We start from the raw sequence: 17722 nt of genomic DNA, 5'->3' as shown, positions 1-17722 counted from the left end.
TGCTGGGGAAAGTATTAAATTTTGTTGTACAATGTAAAGTGACAATAAAATTATTCTGTTTTATGTATTCTATTCTAAAAGGGTCCTTAGAAGTGCTTTCTTAAGTGGGGTACCAGAGCTATCATGGTCTACTTGTTTGAATGTTGGACTGGGACTCAAATCAGGGTTCAAATTCCTGCTGAGCCATAGAAATCCACAGGGTGACTTTAAGCAAAGTAAACCTCTTCTGAATAGATTTTGCCATAAAAACCTATGACTGGGCTGTCATAAGTTAGAGTTGACCTGAACAAATATGCTATAGGCCCTACATATCTGCTAGTGGTTGGTTCCAGGATCCTCAGTGGATATCAAAATCCATGGATGTTGAAGTTTCATTTTATATAACGATGTGCAGTTTGAAAACATGCAAATCTGAGTAGATAAATAGGTACTGCTTCGGCAGGAAGGTAACAGTAACATGACCTTGGATGTGTCTATGGACAATGGTGGCTCTTTGGCTTAGAAATGGAGATGAGCACCACATCCCAGAGTTGGACACGACTAGACTTAATGTCAAGGGGAAACCTTTACCTTTAAAAAGAGTGTCCCTTACGTCAAATGGTGAACAATTGAAAGGTTCGCTTTTTGGAATTGAATAAAATTCAAGCAGTGGCTGGTTGAATCTTTGGATGTTGAACCCACTGATATGTAGGATTCTTGAAATAATGACCCAAGGCAGATGTTAGAAAACTTTTCACACAGATATGCGTGGCTAAGCAGGCTCTGCTATCATGGATTTCCACTGCTTTCCCAAACTTCTCACTGAAGACCTTATTCATCTGATTGTAAATTATATGATAAACTATTAGTTGTTAACACTGTTGCAGATGAGATTGAACTTCTGCACTTTTCAGAAGAGAGAATATCACTATTAAAGATGTTCTGTTGACTCTGGTCACCCTAAATATAACAACAACAGATCTAGGCTAAAATACACTTGCTGTTCTTGCCTTCAGAAAAATGTCTCTGTCTTTAAAATTCTTGCAGATTTATTTATAATGCTTCACCGCCAGCTGGCTAAGCAGAGTTCTTGAGTAGGATATGGCTGGTGATGTGTGAGGAATTTGATCTTTCTGAATTCCTCTGAAAACTGATCTGGACTAATATGCAGATCGAAATGTAATTATTCCTTAGATTTCCCACTTTCCCATGTTTTCTACACAATTTACAGCTTAAAAGGGAATGCCAAGCCACATCTTAAAATGTAAAATATTTATAGTCAGTGTAAAATATTTATAGAAATGAACACTTCTAGATAAAATACATTTATTTTATTATTAATTATATTTTTATAAGAACCGAATCACACATTACCATATGGATTTGTAAAAAGTAATGTGGAAACGACCAGACCAAAAACAGACGATCCCTCCCTACAACATAATTGAAATACAAGAAATATTACTAAAGCAGAAAATTAACTAGGATTGATTTTAAAATGCAGTTTAAACTGGATATGCATTTTAAACAGCAACTTTGTTTTCATTCGAAAACTTTCGTGGTATCTGTAGACAAATCCTATAAGAGTTCCATAACTGAGGAACCCATATCTGCAGTTTCATTTACCTGCGCCCAGGGGAAAATGGTCTCAAAATTTGCTGGATCCATGAGGTTATTCAATGGTATGTTCTCCTCTTCTCTAAAAATCCCTAGTTACTCCAGCTTGGCTCTATTCTACACTGCACTGGAAGAAAACTAATTTAATGCCAGGGAATGTATGCCCAATGGTCTTACTGCCCACATCACATAGTCAATCATATATTACTCAGAGATTTGGTTGTCTCTGCATCTCATGGTGCCAGAGCGCAGTCTGTTCAGTGCATTCCAAGTCGCCCAGTCTTCTGTGTGCTCAGGAGAGAGTTTATCATCCGGGATCAGTCATGGCTTGAGGTTCCGGGTTTTAGTCTGCCACTTTTGGACTCTTGCTTGATGAGGTGTTCCTGTGAGTATCTCTGTAGATCTTATTAGAAAACTGTTTCTTGATTTAAGGCATTGACGTGCTGGCTGGTATCCGAATAGGGGAGATGTCACTGCCTTGGTTCTTTCTTTATTGGCTGCTACTTCCCAATGGATGTCAGGTGGTGCAATACCAGCTAAACAATAATTTCTTCAGTGGTGTGGGGTGCAGACATCTTGTGATAATGTGACATTTCTCATTAAGAGCCACATCCACTGTTTTAACACGGTGAGATGGATTTCACACTGGGCATGTGTATTCAGCAGCAGAGTAGCAAAGCACAAGGGCAGATGTCTTCACTGTTTCTGGTTGTGATACCCAGGTTGTGGAGTGATGCCAGCCAGGGAATAAGGGATGGTCATGTTAACAGTTGTGGCTGGTTCCATCTTGGAACTGGTCCAACTGTTTACATGGTCTAAATTCATGGTTTACTCCAGATTCTGGGGGAGAATTTGAAGCAATCAACAACATTGGTCCACATTAGCTGTTCCTCCTGCTACAGAGTTGATTTGCCCACCCTTTGGGCAAATGTGCCTTTAGACAGATGCTCTATCGGGGGAAAATATGGTATTTGATTAAATCCACTTTTCCCCACTTTTGTAGAGATCTTGCACCCCTAGCCCCAGTGAATACGGAGTTTCGACGGTACACATGGTTTTTTTGGAAGGGACCTGTTTCCTCAAAGCAGGACTAATATCCCTTGGTGCAGTTTTAAACCTGGGAGGAAGGTTTCTGGACAAAACTAGCATGTGAACAGGCTGCACTCCCAATGCAGCAAGGAAAGTAGCCTTCTGTAGATGTGATTTCTTATAGGGCTAATAAAAGAACAGACAATTTTCAATCATGTCTGGATTTTTTCCTTCTTCATTAACAAAAGTGAATCAGAACATTTCCCACATCACTGTCCCAATTAAAGTGTTTGGCATCCGAACAGAAGGAAGTCTTGTCGAAAGGCCTGTAGCTTCCATTTTCGTCCTCATTAAAAATTTAGCCAGAGGCTCCACCAAACTCCCTCTGATTCCCTCACAGAATAGTCATCCAGGAAAGTTCTCACAGGATTAGACAAACCCTCCCCAGACGTCAAGTGAAAACAGGTCCTCTGCCTGTCCGAAGCATCTCAAAATCCTATCGCCTATTGAGGGAAGGAGGCTTTCTTCCAGAACTAGTAAACCCAAAGCAAAAGAGAAGCAGCATAAAAAGGAGGTTAAAGAAAAGAAGTCTCCTCAGTGAGAGAGTTTTTACAAGGGAGACACACCAAAGGCATGAATTGCCTTTAACTTAAACATTTCCCCCCATTTAATAGCCTGGGCTATAAAACTAATGGGTTGCCATGGGATATTTGGAAGATAATTACAGCTCAGTCCTTGCTATTGATTTCAGTGAGAATTTGTTCCCTCTGAAATACGCTAAGCACTCTGTTGTGCAACCAGATCCTATAAGTATTAAGCTGGAAGAGAGAGAGAGAGCCCGTGAAATGTAATGGTTTGATCACTGCACTATGGCTTTGAAAACCAGGGTTTGAATCACCCTCTCTCACCCTCACAGGAAGGCAAAGGCAAACCCACTCTGAATAAACCTTGCTAAGAAAACCCTATGATCGAGTTGCCATAGTTTGGAAACAACTTGAAGCACACTGCCATAGTGCTCAGTCAGGATTTCTCCAAAGTGAGGTTTTTTTGTCATGTCAGGAACAACTTGAGAAACAGCAGGTCATTTCTGGCGTGAGAGAATGGGCTGTCTGCAAGGATATTGCCCAGGGGACACCCAGATGTTTTACCATCCTGTGGGAGGCTTCTCCCATGTCCCCGCATGGGAAGCTGGAGCTGACAGACAGGAGCTCACCCCATTCCCTGGATTTGAACCGCCGATCTTCAGGTCAGCAGTTTAGCCAGCACAAGGATTTAGCCCATTGAGAAACTGCAAGTCGCATCTGGTGTGAGAGAATTGGCTGTCTGCAAGGATGTTGCCCAGGGAATGCCCAAATGTTTTACCATCCTGTGGGAGGCTTCTCTCATGTCCCCGCATGGGAAGCTGGAACTGACAGATGGCACCTCACCCTGGATTGAACCATTGATCCTCAGATCAGCAGCTTAGCTGGCACAAGGGTGCAACCCATTGTGCCACCGTGACTCCTAGTTTCAGAATACAGTTAATCTGCATTCTGAAACTGTATTATATGGTACTGTCAATCTAGCCTCAGTCTGGATGAACTTTTAATAATGAAACTGTCATGGTGTAAAACAGATGTGGGCAGATGTAAGCCCCCAGATGTTTTGGCCTACAATTTGTCTCGGTAAGGTTGTGTGCGCTTCAGCCCAAACTACTTGGAAGGCCACAGTTGCTGAAATGAAGCATGGAAGCAGATGCTTGGAGAACCTGAAAGAAGTATTATCTGAAATGTGTGTGAAGATACTGTAGCTCAGTGAAATGCAATCTACTTTAGAGGTAGAAAGTCCCAAGTGGCTTCTGTTTTAGCATCTCCAAGTTTGGCTGGAGATGTGTTTTTTTTTGTTTTGTTTTTGTGAGCATATGCCTGGGAATTTTAGTTCCTGGGCTGAATTTAGGGTTCCTTAGAAAACAACTTACATTTTCTCATTTCATCTTTCTTTGGTGCATTCTCAATATTTGGATGTTTCCCCCTCATTCACACACACACACACACACACACACACACACACACACACGTTGAAATACCTTTTCTAAGTGAGGTTCCTGGCAGTAAAAGCATTTAAGATGAAATGTGCTGGGGATTTTTTGGTCCCGCGTGCTTGCCTTTGGCCCTACCCATCATGGCAATATGCCTCTGGGAACTTCTTTGAAGAGAACCAGCAATATTCAGCTAGATGTGACTCATCTGACTCTTCAAATGCTGTAGGACTACATATGCTAGCATTTCTTACCATTGACTGTGCTGGTTAGACCTGCTAGGACTTGTATCCTAATAACCTATGGTTTCCACTCATGAGCTAAAGTGGACCAGTGGGCTATTGAAGGTATAAGGTACCTTTCCATGTTTCTAATTTCATGTTTAAAATCTGGGAGCGTTTCATATTGTATGGTTATATTGTGACAAGTCTGTTTTAGCTGGGTTCCTGTTCAGTGAAATATTGGGAATTCAATGCTAAACATAGTATGAAATGCCAAACATAGTATGAAACACATAATAAATAATAAGTTGATGATAGGGTGACTGGGAGGGGGGTCTCTTATTCATGGGGTTGCCGTAAGTCAAAGTTGACTTGATAGCAGTTAACAATAAAATGATATATTTATATAGTGGGGCCGTGGTGGTGCAATGGGTTAAACCACTGAGCTGCTGAAATTGCTGACTGGAAGGTTGGTGGTTTGAATCTGCAGGATGGGGTGAGCTCCTGCTGTTAGCCCCAGCTTCTGAAAACCTAGAAGTTCGAAAACAGTAGATCAATAGGTACTGCCTTGGCAGGAAGGTAATGATGCTCCATGCAGTCATGCCAGCCACATGACCTAGGAGGTGTTTATGGATAACGCAGGCTCTTCCGCTTAGAAATGGAGATGAGCACCAAAGCCGGAGATCAGCCAGAAGGGGAAGCCTTTACCTTTATATTTGTTTGGTTGTTTGTGGCATTTTATGTTTGCCTTTGTGTTTATGTATGCTGGAATCCATCCGGAGTCCGGGGAGATAGGATGGAATACAAATTAATAATAATAATAATAATAATAATAATAATGGTGTAAATATGTTGAGGTGAAATTGCACCTTCGGGATTACCTGTGACCTCTCAGGTTTTGTAGAAATCAAAGCGGTGACTGTTTTGATGTCTGTTTATGTCCTGTTTTCCAAGTAAGTCCATTGTTTGCCTGCAGTGATCAGGTATCATTTAAACATGTTTGCTTTTAATCAGAATCAAGATGAAGCAACAACCACTTGTTTGGATCTTTCCAAAACATTTTTCCAAAGATAAAAGACTAAGTTCACTGCACATGGTGTGGGTGAGTTGAAGTTCAAAAGGAAATATGTATTTGTTCTGGAAACACCCAAACCTGGTAGCAAACATGTTCTGAGCATCCTTATCAGTGACATGTGATGATTTTCAGCCCGGTTCTTCTTTTATTGCCATTCTAAAAATGTTATAAAATAAATCATTAAACATTATTTTATATTTTTGTAAATGAAAAAAGATGCTGATAACCATTGCCAGCTTCTGTATATTATTATCAGGCTAATCTGATAAACATTAACTAAGAATAATATCCCATTGAATCAAATGGAGTGTGCTTGCAAAACAGAGACATTATGTGTCAGAGAGGTTGGTTTGGGGAAATGAGATTGGGCTTTTACTCATTTTGGGAAACAAAGAGGTAGCCACAATGGGGAATGTATGGCTCACCAATTTCAGCCTGCAGTTTCAACCCTTCCATAAGACTGGATAAACCATGAGATGTCTCAAATTGATCTCTTCCATTCTTGCCTCAGGAGGGTCCTTGTTGCTGGGGAATCTTTTGCTTTGGGCTACCCTCCAAGGCTGGTGAATGTGTTAACAAAAAAAAACAAAACCCTGACTATTGGCAATAGTTGTGGGGGTCACTAGGGCTCCTATTGCTTTTATTTTGGCAACAGCAAACTCCCAGACTACTAGAGAAGGAGTAGGAGTTGTTGCCTCTATTTTCAGTTGGCTTTTTCTCATGGAGCCAATGTGGCATAGTGGTTTGAGTGTTGGACTACAACTCTAGAGACTACAATTCATGTCCCTACATGACCATCAAAATCCACTGAGTGACTATGGGTAAGTCACACAGGCTTACCCACCTCTCCTCCATAGGTTCTCCTTGGGAGAATCTGAAAGTCTTGAAGGCACACGACAGCAGCAACAACAACAACAACAGAAACAATTTCTTGGAGTCAAGGCACAGCCCTGGATAGTCACCTGTGCCTCTGTTAGGCATGTGTAACATACAACCCCTCCTTTTCCACCACCCACTGCTGGACCTATGTGTGGTTGCTGCCACTGCACCCGCTTTTGCCCATAGCGGCAACAGCCAGTCTCAACTTCTCCTCTCTTCCTCCCTTTCTTTTTGTTCTTTGGAGAAGAAGGAAGCTGTGTGTGATTTCCTCTGTAGCACTGAGTGTGCATCTGCCACCATGTGCACGACTGCATCATGATGGCATTGATAAGGGTTGATCGTAACTGATGTTTGGCATCAGTTAATAGGCAACATGTTCTCAATCCCTGCAATACGTTTTAGAGCAGAGAAAAGGAAGGGCTGCTTCAGAAAATATATTGTTAATGTCACTAATTTAATTGATATGAGATGTGGTGTAGATTTGTAGTGTCTTGTCTCAGTTCACTTTTGAAAAGGATTAGAGAAACCTTTACAAATTTGGCACCTTCCAGGCCATGGATGGGAATTTTGCATCCTGTACATTGTATGCAGTCTATGAGATATGGGCTGCATACCGTTCCCATGTGGCCCTTTGGTATCATGTAGTGTCTCCCGATCCCAACAGTTTTTTATTTTCCTCCTTTTTTGTCCATAGTTTTTTTTTTCTGGCCAAATTTTTGTGTGAAGTTCTTCCAATAAGGTACAACTGTTCCCCAGATGACAGTGGCACACTTACACAATGCAAGGCTTGAAAGTTGTATCCTAGAAAGAGGTCACACCTCCTGCTTCAAGTGTTTAAGCACACAGAATCTCTGTGTGAAAGTCACAAATGTTGTTTTCACTGCTCTGGTTCCCAGCTCTTCCATTCCCATTTGGCTTTGGAAAAAACAATGATTTACAACTGTTTTTCAATCTTCCTCTGCACTGTGTGTGTGCATGCACGTGCACGCACATCGTACCTGTAAGCAGATGTCTTCCATCTTCAGTACATTTTTTAGTCCTCCACCCAATATTTCTCTCATCAAATTATAATACTTAGGGATGGATTTTGGTCACCTTTTAACCTCTCCTCCCTGTTCAGAAGGAGTGGGAGGGCTTGCTGTATTCACCCTTCTTGTTTTCTTGCACTCTCACATTCTTCTGCTAAAAATACCACAGACTGTGCCAGTTTTTCCAGAATGCATTGCTTTCACTTTTCATCCTATTTTGGTTTCCAGTGAAAATGACAAAATCAGAGACAACTTTCTTGGTTTAAGTGATGCTAGGAAACATCACTCCTCTTGAAGTTGGTTGGAGGATTTTGAGGGACATCATTCCAAAGTAACTTACTGAGGCTCAGCTCTTTTGGAGAACAACAACAACAACAACACACAGACAGAAACAAAGGCAACCGCTTTCATCTCCGGTTCTTCAGCTCTGTGGGAGGTGCTCATCTCAATTTCCAAGCTGAGAAGCCTGCATTATCTGTAGATGGCTCTTGGGTCATGTGGTTGGCATGACTGTATGGAGCGCTGTTTACCTTTTCCCTGAGGTGGTACCTATTGATTTACTCACATTTGCATGTTTTTGAACTGCTAGGTCGGCAGGAGCTGGGGCTAACATCGGGAGCTCACCCCATCCTGTGGATTTGAACTGCCAAGCTTCAGGTCAGCAAGTTCAGCAGCTCAACAGTTTAACCCATTGTGCCATCATGGCCCCTTTCAAATTTTCACTTGTCCTCTTTTAATGGAGCATGTGGTACCCTCTCACATTTCACAGATGAAAGCTAGGACACACAGCCAGTAACACTGGAGTGGGGTCAAGACAGCAAACCTTATCAATGAGACAAGCTAAGAGAGGCTGCAGCAGTGTGCTTTTGCTTGAGTATGCTGGGAAGTTCCAGATTCCTTCCCTTCTTTCTCCTCTCTCCCTGTTGAATCCTTTGAGTGAACATTACTTTGGAACTTTGAATTCAGTTTGAAGCTACTGAAATATGCTGAAGACAAAAGGAGAAAGTGGGATGATGAAACTGACATTGGGATGTTTTCATAGCAGATGGAAAAAAGTAATAGTAGTAGTAACAACAACAACAACAACAACTTTATTTTTATACTCTGCCACCATCTCTTTTATACTCTGCCACCCTGAAGGGACTTGGGGTGACTTACATGTGGGACCAGACCCAGAGACAACAACAAAATTCACCAACTGAAACATAATTAAAGACATAATAACATATCACAATCCAATTAAACAATCACAAACAACAGAATATAAAAACATAATTAAAATGTATAAAAAGTAAACCTCGACAGCCAGTGACCAGAAATAGCGAGGGCTGGGCATGGGCTTGTGCAAATAACAGACTGTAGGGCCAGGGCCGGGGTCAAGTGCTGAGTACAATTTATCTGTCAATTAGGGCTGGGGCATTCATGAACAGGGGCCTAACCATCATCAAATGCACACTGGCACATCCAGGTTTGAGGTCCCTGCGGAAGACAGACAGAGTTGGGACTAGCCTACTCTCCCTGAGGAGGGAGTTTTAGAGCTGAGGGGCCACCACCAAGTAGGATCAAAGATTAATCAGCACTGTACTTGCAGTATTGGGATGGTTCGAAAGTATGGCATGAAAGAGAAGCCAGGTAGCTAGCCAGACTTAATTAAAACCAAGAAATGTTTCCTCATGATCTGTTTTTTTCTCCAGAGATCCTAAAGGTCAGGTTGATGCAATTAATGGGGCTAAAGCTATGTTTGCATCAAGGATCTTATCAAGGCACGCTAAAAAAAGCAAACAAACATGATAAACTTCTGAGATAATTTAAAGAACTTTAACAGTCAGGATTGGAGATGGGGGCTGCCATATCTAATGTTGCTCAATGTTAAAAAAGCATCTGTTGATAGAAGATTATTAACGCACCAGGAAGGTGGGGACTTCCTCTACCCTTGGCCCTGATAGGCTCTTGTTGTTTTATTTGAAATGAGTTGTATATGGAGACACTGAAACTGTAATTTTCCAATGACAGATGGGTGGCATAGTCTGTGCTGCCAGTAGGACATTGGGCTACCTGTGGTGAGTGTGTGGGCACATTGGCCAGTATGGACAGGCAGTGTTAGGTATGTAGGTGGTGACACAGGAATGCACGTAAAGTAGCATTCATAACCAGCGGGCTTTGATATTACAAATGCGGAAGCAGTTTCCTGAGTCATAACCACAAACAAATGATGAATATATGATCCACATAGTAATTGTGTGTAATTTAATGAGCAGACAGGAAAGTGAAGGCTCCAGAGGTAAAAGTAGGGACAGGTTCATCCCTTTCACACATTGCTCACATGAAAATGTATCATGCGATAACCATGTTGCCCTTCCATCTAGCTTCACATATTCTGGCTAGCCTTACCTCAAAACTGGGGATCAGTCTCTCTTTTTAGATCTCATTCCTATTTATTAAGAAAACTGTCTCTGAGTGAGAGAGGTTCTTATACTTCTAGCGCTCTTCCTTTACTGACTGCCATGCAGATTGACTTCTCATGTATACATAGCTTTGAGTGCCATGCCAAACTGCACAGTTGCATTTATAGAGATAGCCAAACATATGTTCACAGAGGGGAGAATTTTCTCTCTATGTTATTCCTTTCCCAGTGTTAGATTTTCTGTTAAAGAAATAAAGCCCAGGAACACATCAACTTCATTAACTATTGTGTACTTGCATAGATAACTGAATAGTTAGAGTACATATCTAATAATAATAATAATAATAACAACAACAACAACAACAACAACTTTATTTTTGTACCCTGCCTCCATCTCCCTGGAGGGACTTGGGGCAGCTTACATGGGGACAAGCCTGAGCAACATGTTTAAAATACAACACAACAAAATTCATAAAAACAACTTCACAAACAGCATAAAACAAACCACACACAACACAATATAAAACGATCATTGAACAAACCACCAAATGGTCTAAGTGGTAAACAGTTTCTGAGCTCGGGCAGTGGACTAGTGCAAATCATTTGCAAGGACAGTTCTGATGGATAAAGTGCTGGAGCCAGATGACAAGGTTAGGGAATGGAGAGCAATGAAAAAGAGCACTATATCTCTGGTTAGGGAACAGTTGTAATATGTGAGGACTAGGTTTTGGATCATAGCTGGGGGCCAAAATTGTCTGGGGAACTGTCTAATCAGAAGCACAGTGGAACATCTACGTTTTTAGATCTTTACGGAATATGGACAGGATGGGTGCTAGTCTAATCTCCCTAGGGAAAGAGTTCCAGAGCCAGGGGGCCACCACCGAGAAGGCCCTCTCGTCCTCACCAATTGTGCTTGTAATGGGGGTTGGAGCGAGAGAAGAGCCTCCCCAGAAGATCTTGGAGATCGTGCAGATTTGTAGGGAAAGATGTAGTCACAAAAAAAATAGGCAGGTCCTGAACCTATCTATTCCATATCCATTATAAGTGTCTTATTTTAACTTACTATGTGGAGTGTGATCAGGTCTCGTCAGGCCTTGTTGTTCTGTTTCTTATTGTGATATGGCCTAAGGGCTAATCAATAAAATTACTACTACATATCCATATCTGTTTATATCCTATTCTTTATTCATCTTGATCTGTCTGTATTTTTATCAATATCCATTTCTGTATACAAAGATTATAGTGATATGGACTTTAAAATATATCTGTCTGTAACTGTCTATGTACTCATATGTATAAAAATGTGAATGTATAGTATTCAGATTGTGAATTTGAAAATAATTTGAAAATCTTATGCCTGCACCATAAATTAGCACATGCTTGCCTTATTTAGTAGTTTTACTATTCAATAGCATTTTTCAACATGCCACCTACAGATGGATTGGACTACAGCCCCCATTGCTCCCAACTATTATGACCAATAGCAGTCCTGGTTGAGAGTGATGGGAGTTGTAGCTCATCATTACCAGGAGAACTGTGGATTAGAGGAGAGTACTTTATAGACATCACTGTAGGGAATTACAGCTGCTTCCCTAAATCTGCTTCTCTCCTGAAACTGAAATCCTTTTATGACATATACTCAAGGTAGAAAAGAACCCATAATAGTAACTAATAACTTTAGTGGGCTTGAATAAGAAAGCAAAATGATTTCGAGAGCAGTATGTTCTCAGAATATAATAAAAACTGAGAATTCCTTAATCACGTGAAGAGATGAGAAGAGCCATCCATTCAAGGCAGAAAAATACCCTTTTAATTTTGTTGCCTTTAATATGTGGCTGTTCTCATCTTTAGACATGATGGAGAAGCCAAGGGTTTGCCGCACAGCTGTCACAGGAATGAACTGATGATAGAGTTACCAAGTAATTGTGAAAATGTACCAATTATCCCAGTAGAATACAATTACACCGAGGGCCTTGGTACAGAGAGAATGCTTGTCAGCATGAGCCCTGGTTCAGGTATCAGGAGAGATCTGTAATATTGTATGCTTCCTTCCCAAAACCTCTATCCTGTCTAGTGAATTTACTCCAGTTTTAACAAATACAAACTTATTAGTATTTCAATGGTAAGTTTGGGCTTGCTTTTGGCTGATGAGATAGGAGTGTTGTTGTTGTGTGCTTTCAAGTCATTTCAGACTTAGGTTGACCCTGAGAGAGGGCCAGGTAAATGACCTTGGAGGTCTGTATCCAGCCCCCAGGCTTTAGTTTGGGGACCCCTGCTCTACTGTATATGGAAAGAGGCCATGTACATGATTTAAAATGACATATTCTTTTCTTAAACTTTTTTCAACAGTTAGGTTTCTTCCTTTGTCATTTTTTTGAAATACTGTCTCCCCATTCTTCAAGTTCACTCTGTTCTTCATCTCTCAACAGGTTGCTGGTTGGAGCACCTCGACAGAAAGCTTTCCCGACACAGCTAGCCAACAGAACTGGAGGATTGTACAGTTGTGATATTTCAACTCCAGATGTGCCATGCACACGTGTCAGGTTCGATGAGGAAGGTGAGTGCAGCCTTATCTCTAAGACCTCATCTTCACTGACCATTTAATGCAGTTTCAAACTGGTATCGATGAAAATGGCTCCACTGTGAAGATGATCCCATAGGAAATCCTGGAACCAGTTTGAGGCTTGGATGGTGATTATACACAACCACGGAGCACTGAGGGCTAATCTAGGGCTTCTTTTGCTTGCTTTTGTGGGACTTTGTCTAGCTGCAGTCTGAAGCTAGCTTCGAACGGCATTAAATGGTCAGTATAGACTGGGCCTAAATTGTTCTGCTCCAGCCAGAGTTCAAACATTTACTGGGTAAATGTTTTTGGTATTTAATTTTTTGGTATTTAATTTATGCTTGGGACCTCTTGGTAATTATTTTTCAGTTGTAAACTTTGCTGTGGAGCCATTATATTATGCCGTTAAAAGGTACAACTTGGTTACAGTCCTGCAAGTTCTACAGAAGGAAGCCCCATGTATTTCCACAGGAGAACTTTCTATATTTGTGTTCTTCTGGTATCTGTGCTCAGACATTTTAGTTATTTAAAGAGTCTCATTACACACACACACTTATCCTGTCAAAATTGTGCCTCTAATAATAATATCGATCTCTTCAGTGCATGTACAACAGAAACAAAACAACCCCAAATTAGTGGTGAAACCATTGCCATAATTTGTCAAATATATCCAGGTACCAGGAGTGATCTATGTTTGCATGGAAATAGTAAAATCTGAAGAACAGTTCAGTGAACAAAATTATGGAAATATCCCCAAGGATACAACCCATGAGGAATGGCTTATAGGGAATTATCATGTGGTTGTATTAATTATGTATATGTCAGAAGGGCATCGCCAACATGCAAAAGGCACCTGCAGGTTGAGAGGGAATGTTATAGATGACAGACGTACAAAATAACCTTATACACTCCTCCTACAATATCCTGATTATTTATTTATTTATTTATTTGTGGGCATTTATATCCCCTCCTATCTCACCTCCTCAGAGGGACTCAGGGCGGTTAATAAATACTGAAGATGTATTTATACCAAACTGCTTTGGTATATTGTTAGGTATGGAAAACTGCAGGCTATCGTTTTGGGGAAGGATGGTGTGGCTGGAATCTGGAAAGGGAGCACTCTGACAATGTAACCCTTTGTCCCAGGTCCCACTTATACTGAATATAACAATTGATACTGACACTGGGAAGAGTTTAGGCTTTGTCCCATGTGTAGGCAAATAGTGCCATCTAAAGATAGTTTCAGGTATGACATGGCTTTGTTCAGTGGATTTTCCATCGAAATAACTATGTTGTGAGAAACTGTAGGTTTGGTCTAGAAAACAAAACTTTGAAAGACAGACTCTACCAATCTACTCTGTGATTTTTATGTTTACTTTTATTTTTTGGCAGCTGATCTGAGCAAAGAAAGCAAGGAAGACCAGTGGATGGGTGTAACTGTCCGAAGTCAGGGGCCTGGGGGAAAAATAGTGGTAAGTTTTGCACCAGACGGTAAATATCTTGTTAGATGTATTGTCTTGTTAGATTTCATATGGTCTAATGTTGAGCAAGATGCTATGGTTTACTTCTGTGTCTAATGGTGCAATTCCGTATTCAGTACCACCCGGACATTCCTCACCCCAATATATCCCCCTTTCTAGAGCCAAATATCTGCTCTTGAGCATACCCGGTGCCCTGGAGAATGTTTTTGGGGTGCATGAAGGAGGGGGCTACAGAGGTCAATTTTGGTGAAAGCAGTAGGACCCAGCATAAATATACCACTGGGTTGCATTGCCTGATAATCCCCCTAACTTTTTTCTTGAAGCCTCTGTTGATGAACAGTATAAAAGTTGAACACTTGATACTTGGGCCCTCCGTGTGTTTTGTACTTCAACTCCCACAATATTAACATCTGGTAAACTGACTGGAAGTTCTGGGAGTTCAAGCCCCAAACATCTGAAGGGCTGAAATGTGCACATGTCTGCTTTAAGACCTGATTTCTCATAGTAACTCTTTTGAAATCATTCTAACTATTGCGATTTTTGCTTTACTACCTCCATGTTTGCTATCAGTTTGTTGATATTTGATTTTTTTCTAAATACCATATTATTGCTGATTTTTTGTTTGTATTGCATTATTTCACAAACCATTTTAAGCCACTTTGGAGGTAGGGGAGGAGGATTTAACCAACAAAAAAAACAACTATAATACACCTTGCAGTATTGTCCTCCCCCCCCCCCCCCCAATGCAAGTAAGACCTGCTGCATTTGTCATGGAGTATTCTGGGCCCATCATGAATATGTTTTGCTTGATATAGTGCAAAACATAAAGCAATACATTATGACCTGTATCTCAATGAGGGATGTAAAACAGTGGATGCAGCCAAACACCATTAAATTAACTGACTTCTACTCCTAAAACACCAAAAGGTTGCATTGGATAACTTGGATATTCCTATAGATATTTGTTTCTACAAATTAGCTGGGTCCTCCAGGACTATGGCACTGTGGGTCTCAACTCCAAATGGAGTCCCCTTAGTTCCGTATTTGGGTCTTGAAAAATTTGGCAACAGTAAACGTTTTCCAAATATCACTTAGTGGCTGTTTTAGTCATTTACACAAATCTGTTGTGCATTTTTTGCAGTGGATTCTGCAGAAGATGCTTCAGCTGTATTTCATGAAAAGGACAATCAGCCTGTTTTGCAGGCCTTGGAAATACTGATTTGTTATCAGTAAATGTTTGATTTTTATACCTATTTTATATACCATATACTCAGGCTCACATAAAAAATTCCTGGGCCAAAAGGGATCCCAAGTGGAAAAGTTTAAGGAGCTCTGGTCTATGGTAATATCTGTGGTAAGCATAACAATAAATTGCATAGAGGACCTTGCAAATTCCTAGAGAGGCCCTTTCCCCTTGGGTGTGAATAAGTGAAGCAGTAGATTTGGGTTCTGTGGTTACAGGGCTCTTTCTGTATAGTTCAAAGCTGGCATGGCTCCTTTTCCCACGCTCTGCAACATGTATGCTTATCTCTGGTTTCTTGACATCTTCCAGACCTGTGCGCATCGCTATGAGAAAAGACAGTACGTAAACACTGTCCAGGAGACACGAGATATAATTGGCAAGTGCTACGTGTTGAGTCAAGACCTCACTATCAGCGATGATATGGATGGCGGGGAGTGGAGTTTTTGTGATGGCCGCTTGAGAGGACATGAAAAATTTGGTTCATGCCAGCAAGGTGTTGCTGCCACTTTTACCAGAGATTACCATTATGTTGTATTTGGGGCACCGGGTACCTATAATTGGAAAGGTAAGGTTTCTCATTTTTAGCTTTCCTGCTGTCTGTGTGGTAGAGGCAGTATTCTTGTTGCCTATAAAGTAATCTTAACAGTTCCCAAAAATGCTAGACTGACATTGGCCCAGGTGATTTGTTTTCTACAAGTAGGCCTGGAGTTGGCCAGATACCATACACACAAGCACCTTGGCTTGTAAAGTGGATATTTGCAACCTGGTAGTCGTTCTCATATACCTGGGTCCAGGGAGGTCCTCTTCTAGGCTGGCAAACAACCTTGCTTTTGACACAACAAGGCATTCACCACCCCTGGACTCACCTGGCCAGTCCATCCCAATAGTTTTTATCACTCAGGATGGGTTGAACTTCCAAATAGTGATATGAACTGTTTCAATATGCAAATACTACAAACAAATGAACTCGTGGGTGATTGTCAAAGGCTTTCATGGGCGGAATCCCTGGGTTGTTGTAGGTTTTTTTGGTCTGTATGGCCATGTTCTAGAAGCATTCTCTCCTGACGTTTTGCCTGCATCTGTGGAAGGCACCCTCAGAATCTCCGAGGCTGCTTGCCACAGATGCAGGTGAATGTCAGGAAAGAATGCTTCTAGAACATGGCCACCCCTTGGGTGATAGTTTTTGTAGCCAAGGAAATATGCATTGTTGTCTCAGGACTACAGGTACATTTACTGCCTTAATGGCCCTGGCTCAACGCTATTGACTCCTGGGAGTTGTAGTTTTACGTCTTTCACTTTTTCTGCCATAGAGTGCTGAAGCCTTACCGAACTACAACTCCCAGAATTCTGTAGCATCACGCCAGGGCTGTTGAAGTAGTAACAAAGTGCATTCATTTTACACTGTAGATGCACCCTGATTAATTTGGTGGGCATGGCAAGTTTATGTAAAGAGTCTCTGGATTTCTCTGTACCTTGTGTATGCACAAAAGATATTCAATATCTTGTTGAATGATGCTTTTGGTTTTTCTTGCCACACTGCTTTATTCCAACAGCCATGGAATTTCTTCCCCTGATTCATTTCCTTATGGAGAATATTTAGTGTTGTGTTTATCTTAGGCCTTACTATGAAGCCAGTTTTTCAGAAAGACTTACTCAAGCAGAATTGCAGGAACAGTGTTTTGTGGGTGGGTTTTTTCTCTTGTCCTCTAAAATCTTGAGAATTGTAACCTTCTCTGAAATTAAAACCTGGGGTTCATAGAAAGACACATTCTGCACCAAATTCCAAAGTGCACAGACAATGATTGAAAATACACTCAGCTCTCTGTTATTCAGCACATAATCTCTTGTCTGGACAGCTCCAGGAACTTGACCTTTTCTTTGCCATACATTACATGACTGATCAGTATTCTTCTAACTCTCTCACAACCATAAGAGGGCTACCATAAAGTCTTGTTTAGGAACAGACTAGTCAAACATCATGGGCTTCAATGGTAAAGACATTCCTTTGTCGTCTGCCAAGCCGATATTTTAGTTGCATAGTAACCCCATTCATGGGAGTCCATTATCATTTCACTGAAACCTCAGAGGAGAGTGATAGTTCTGTAGTGAAGCACTTAGGTTTTTATGCAGGAGGTAGCTTCAGTCCCTGGCATCTTTAAATATTCAGATCACAAACTATGATATTT

The 17722-nt window shown here is 41.1% G+C and overlaps 1 protein-coding gene across 3 annotated transcripts in view; it reads left to right on the top strand.

Annotated features, from left to right (window-relative positions):
* The window catches only part of ITGA6 (integrin subunit alpha 6), an 80477-nt gene that overhangs the window by 24990 nt on the left and 37765 nt on the right, over positions 1 to 17722 (top strand). For all 3 annotated transcript variants that reach the window (XM_060779116.2, XM_060779133.2, XM_060779123.2), the window contains exons 2-4: positions 12679 to 12806; positions 14205 to 14284; positions 15846 to 16101. In XM_060779116.2, coding sequence (XP_060635099.2) covers positions 12679 to 12806; positions 14205 to 14284; positions 15846 to 16101 — 464 coding nt within the window. The remainder of the gene's footprint in view (positions 1 to 12678; positions 12807 to 14204; positions 14285 to 15845; positions 16102 to 17722) is intronic.

This window comes from Anolis sagrei, chromosome 1, assembly GCF_037176765.1.
Source record: "Anolis sagrei isolate rAnoSag1 chromosome 1, rAnoSag1.mat, whole genome shotgun sequence".
Lineage (NCBI taxonomy): Eukaryota > Metazoa > Chordata > Lepidosauria > Squamata > Dactyloidae > Anolis > Anolis sagrei.
This window is presented reverse-complemented; position numbering and strand designations above follow the sequence as displayed.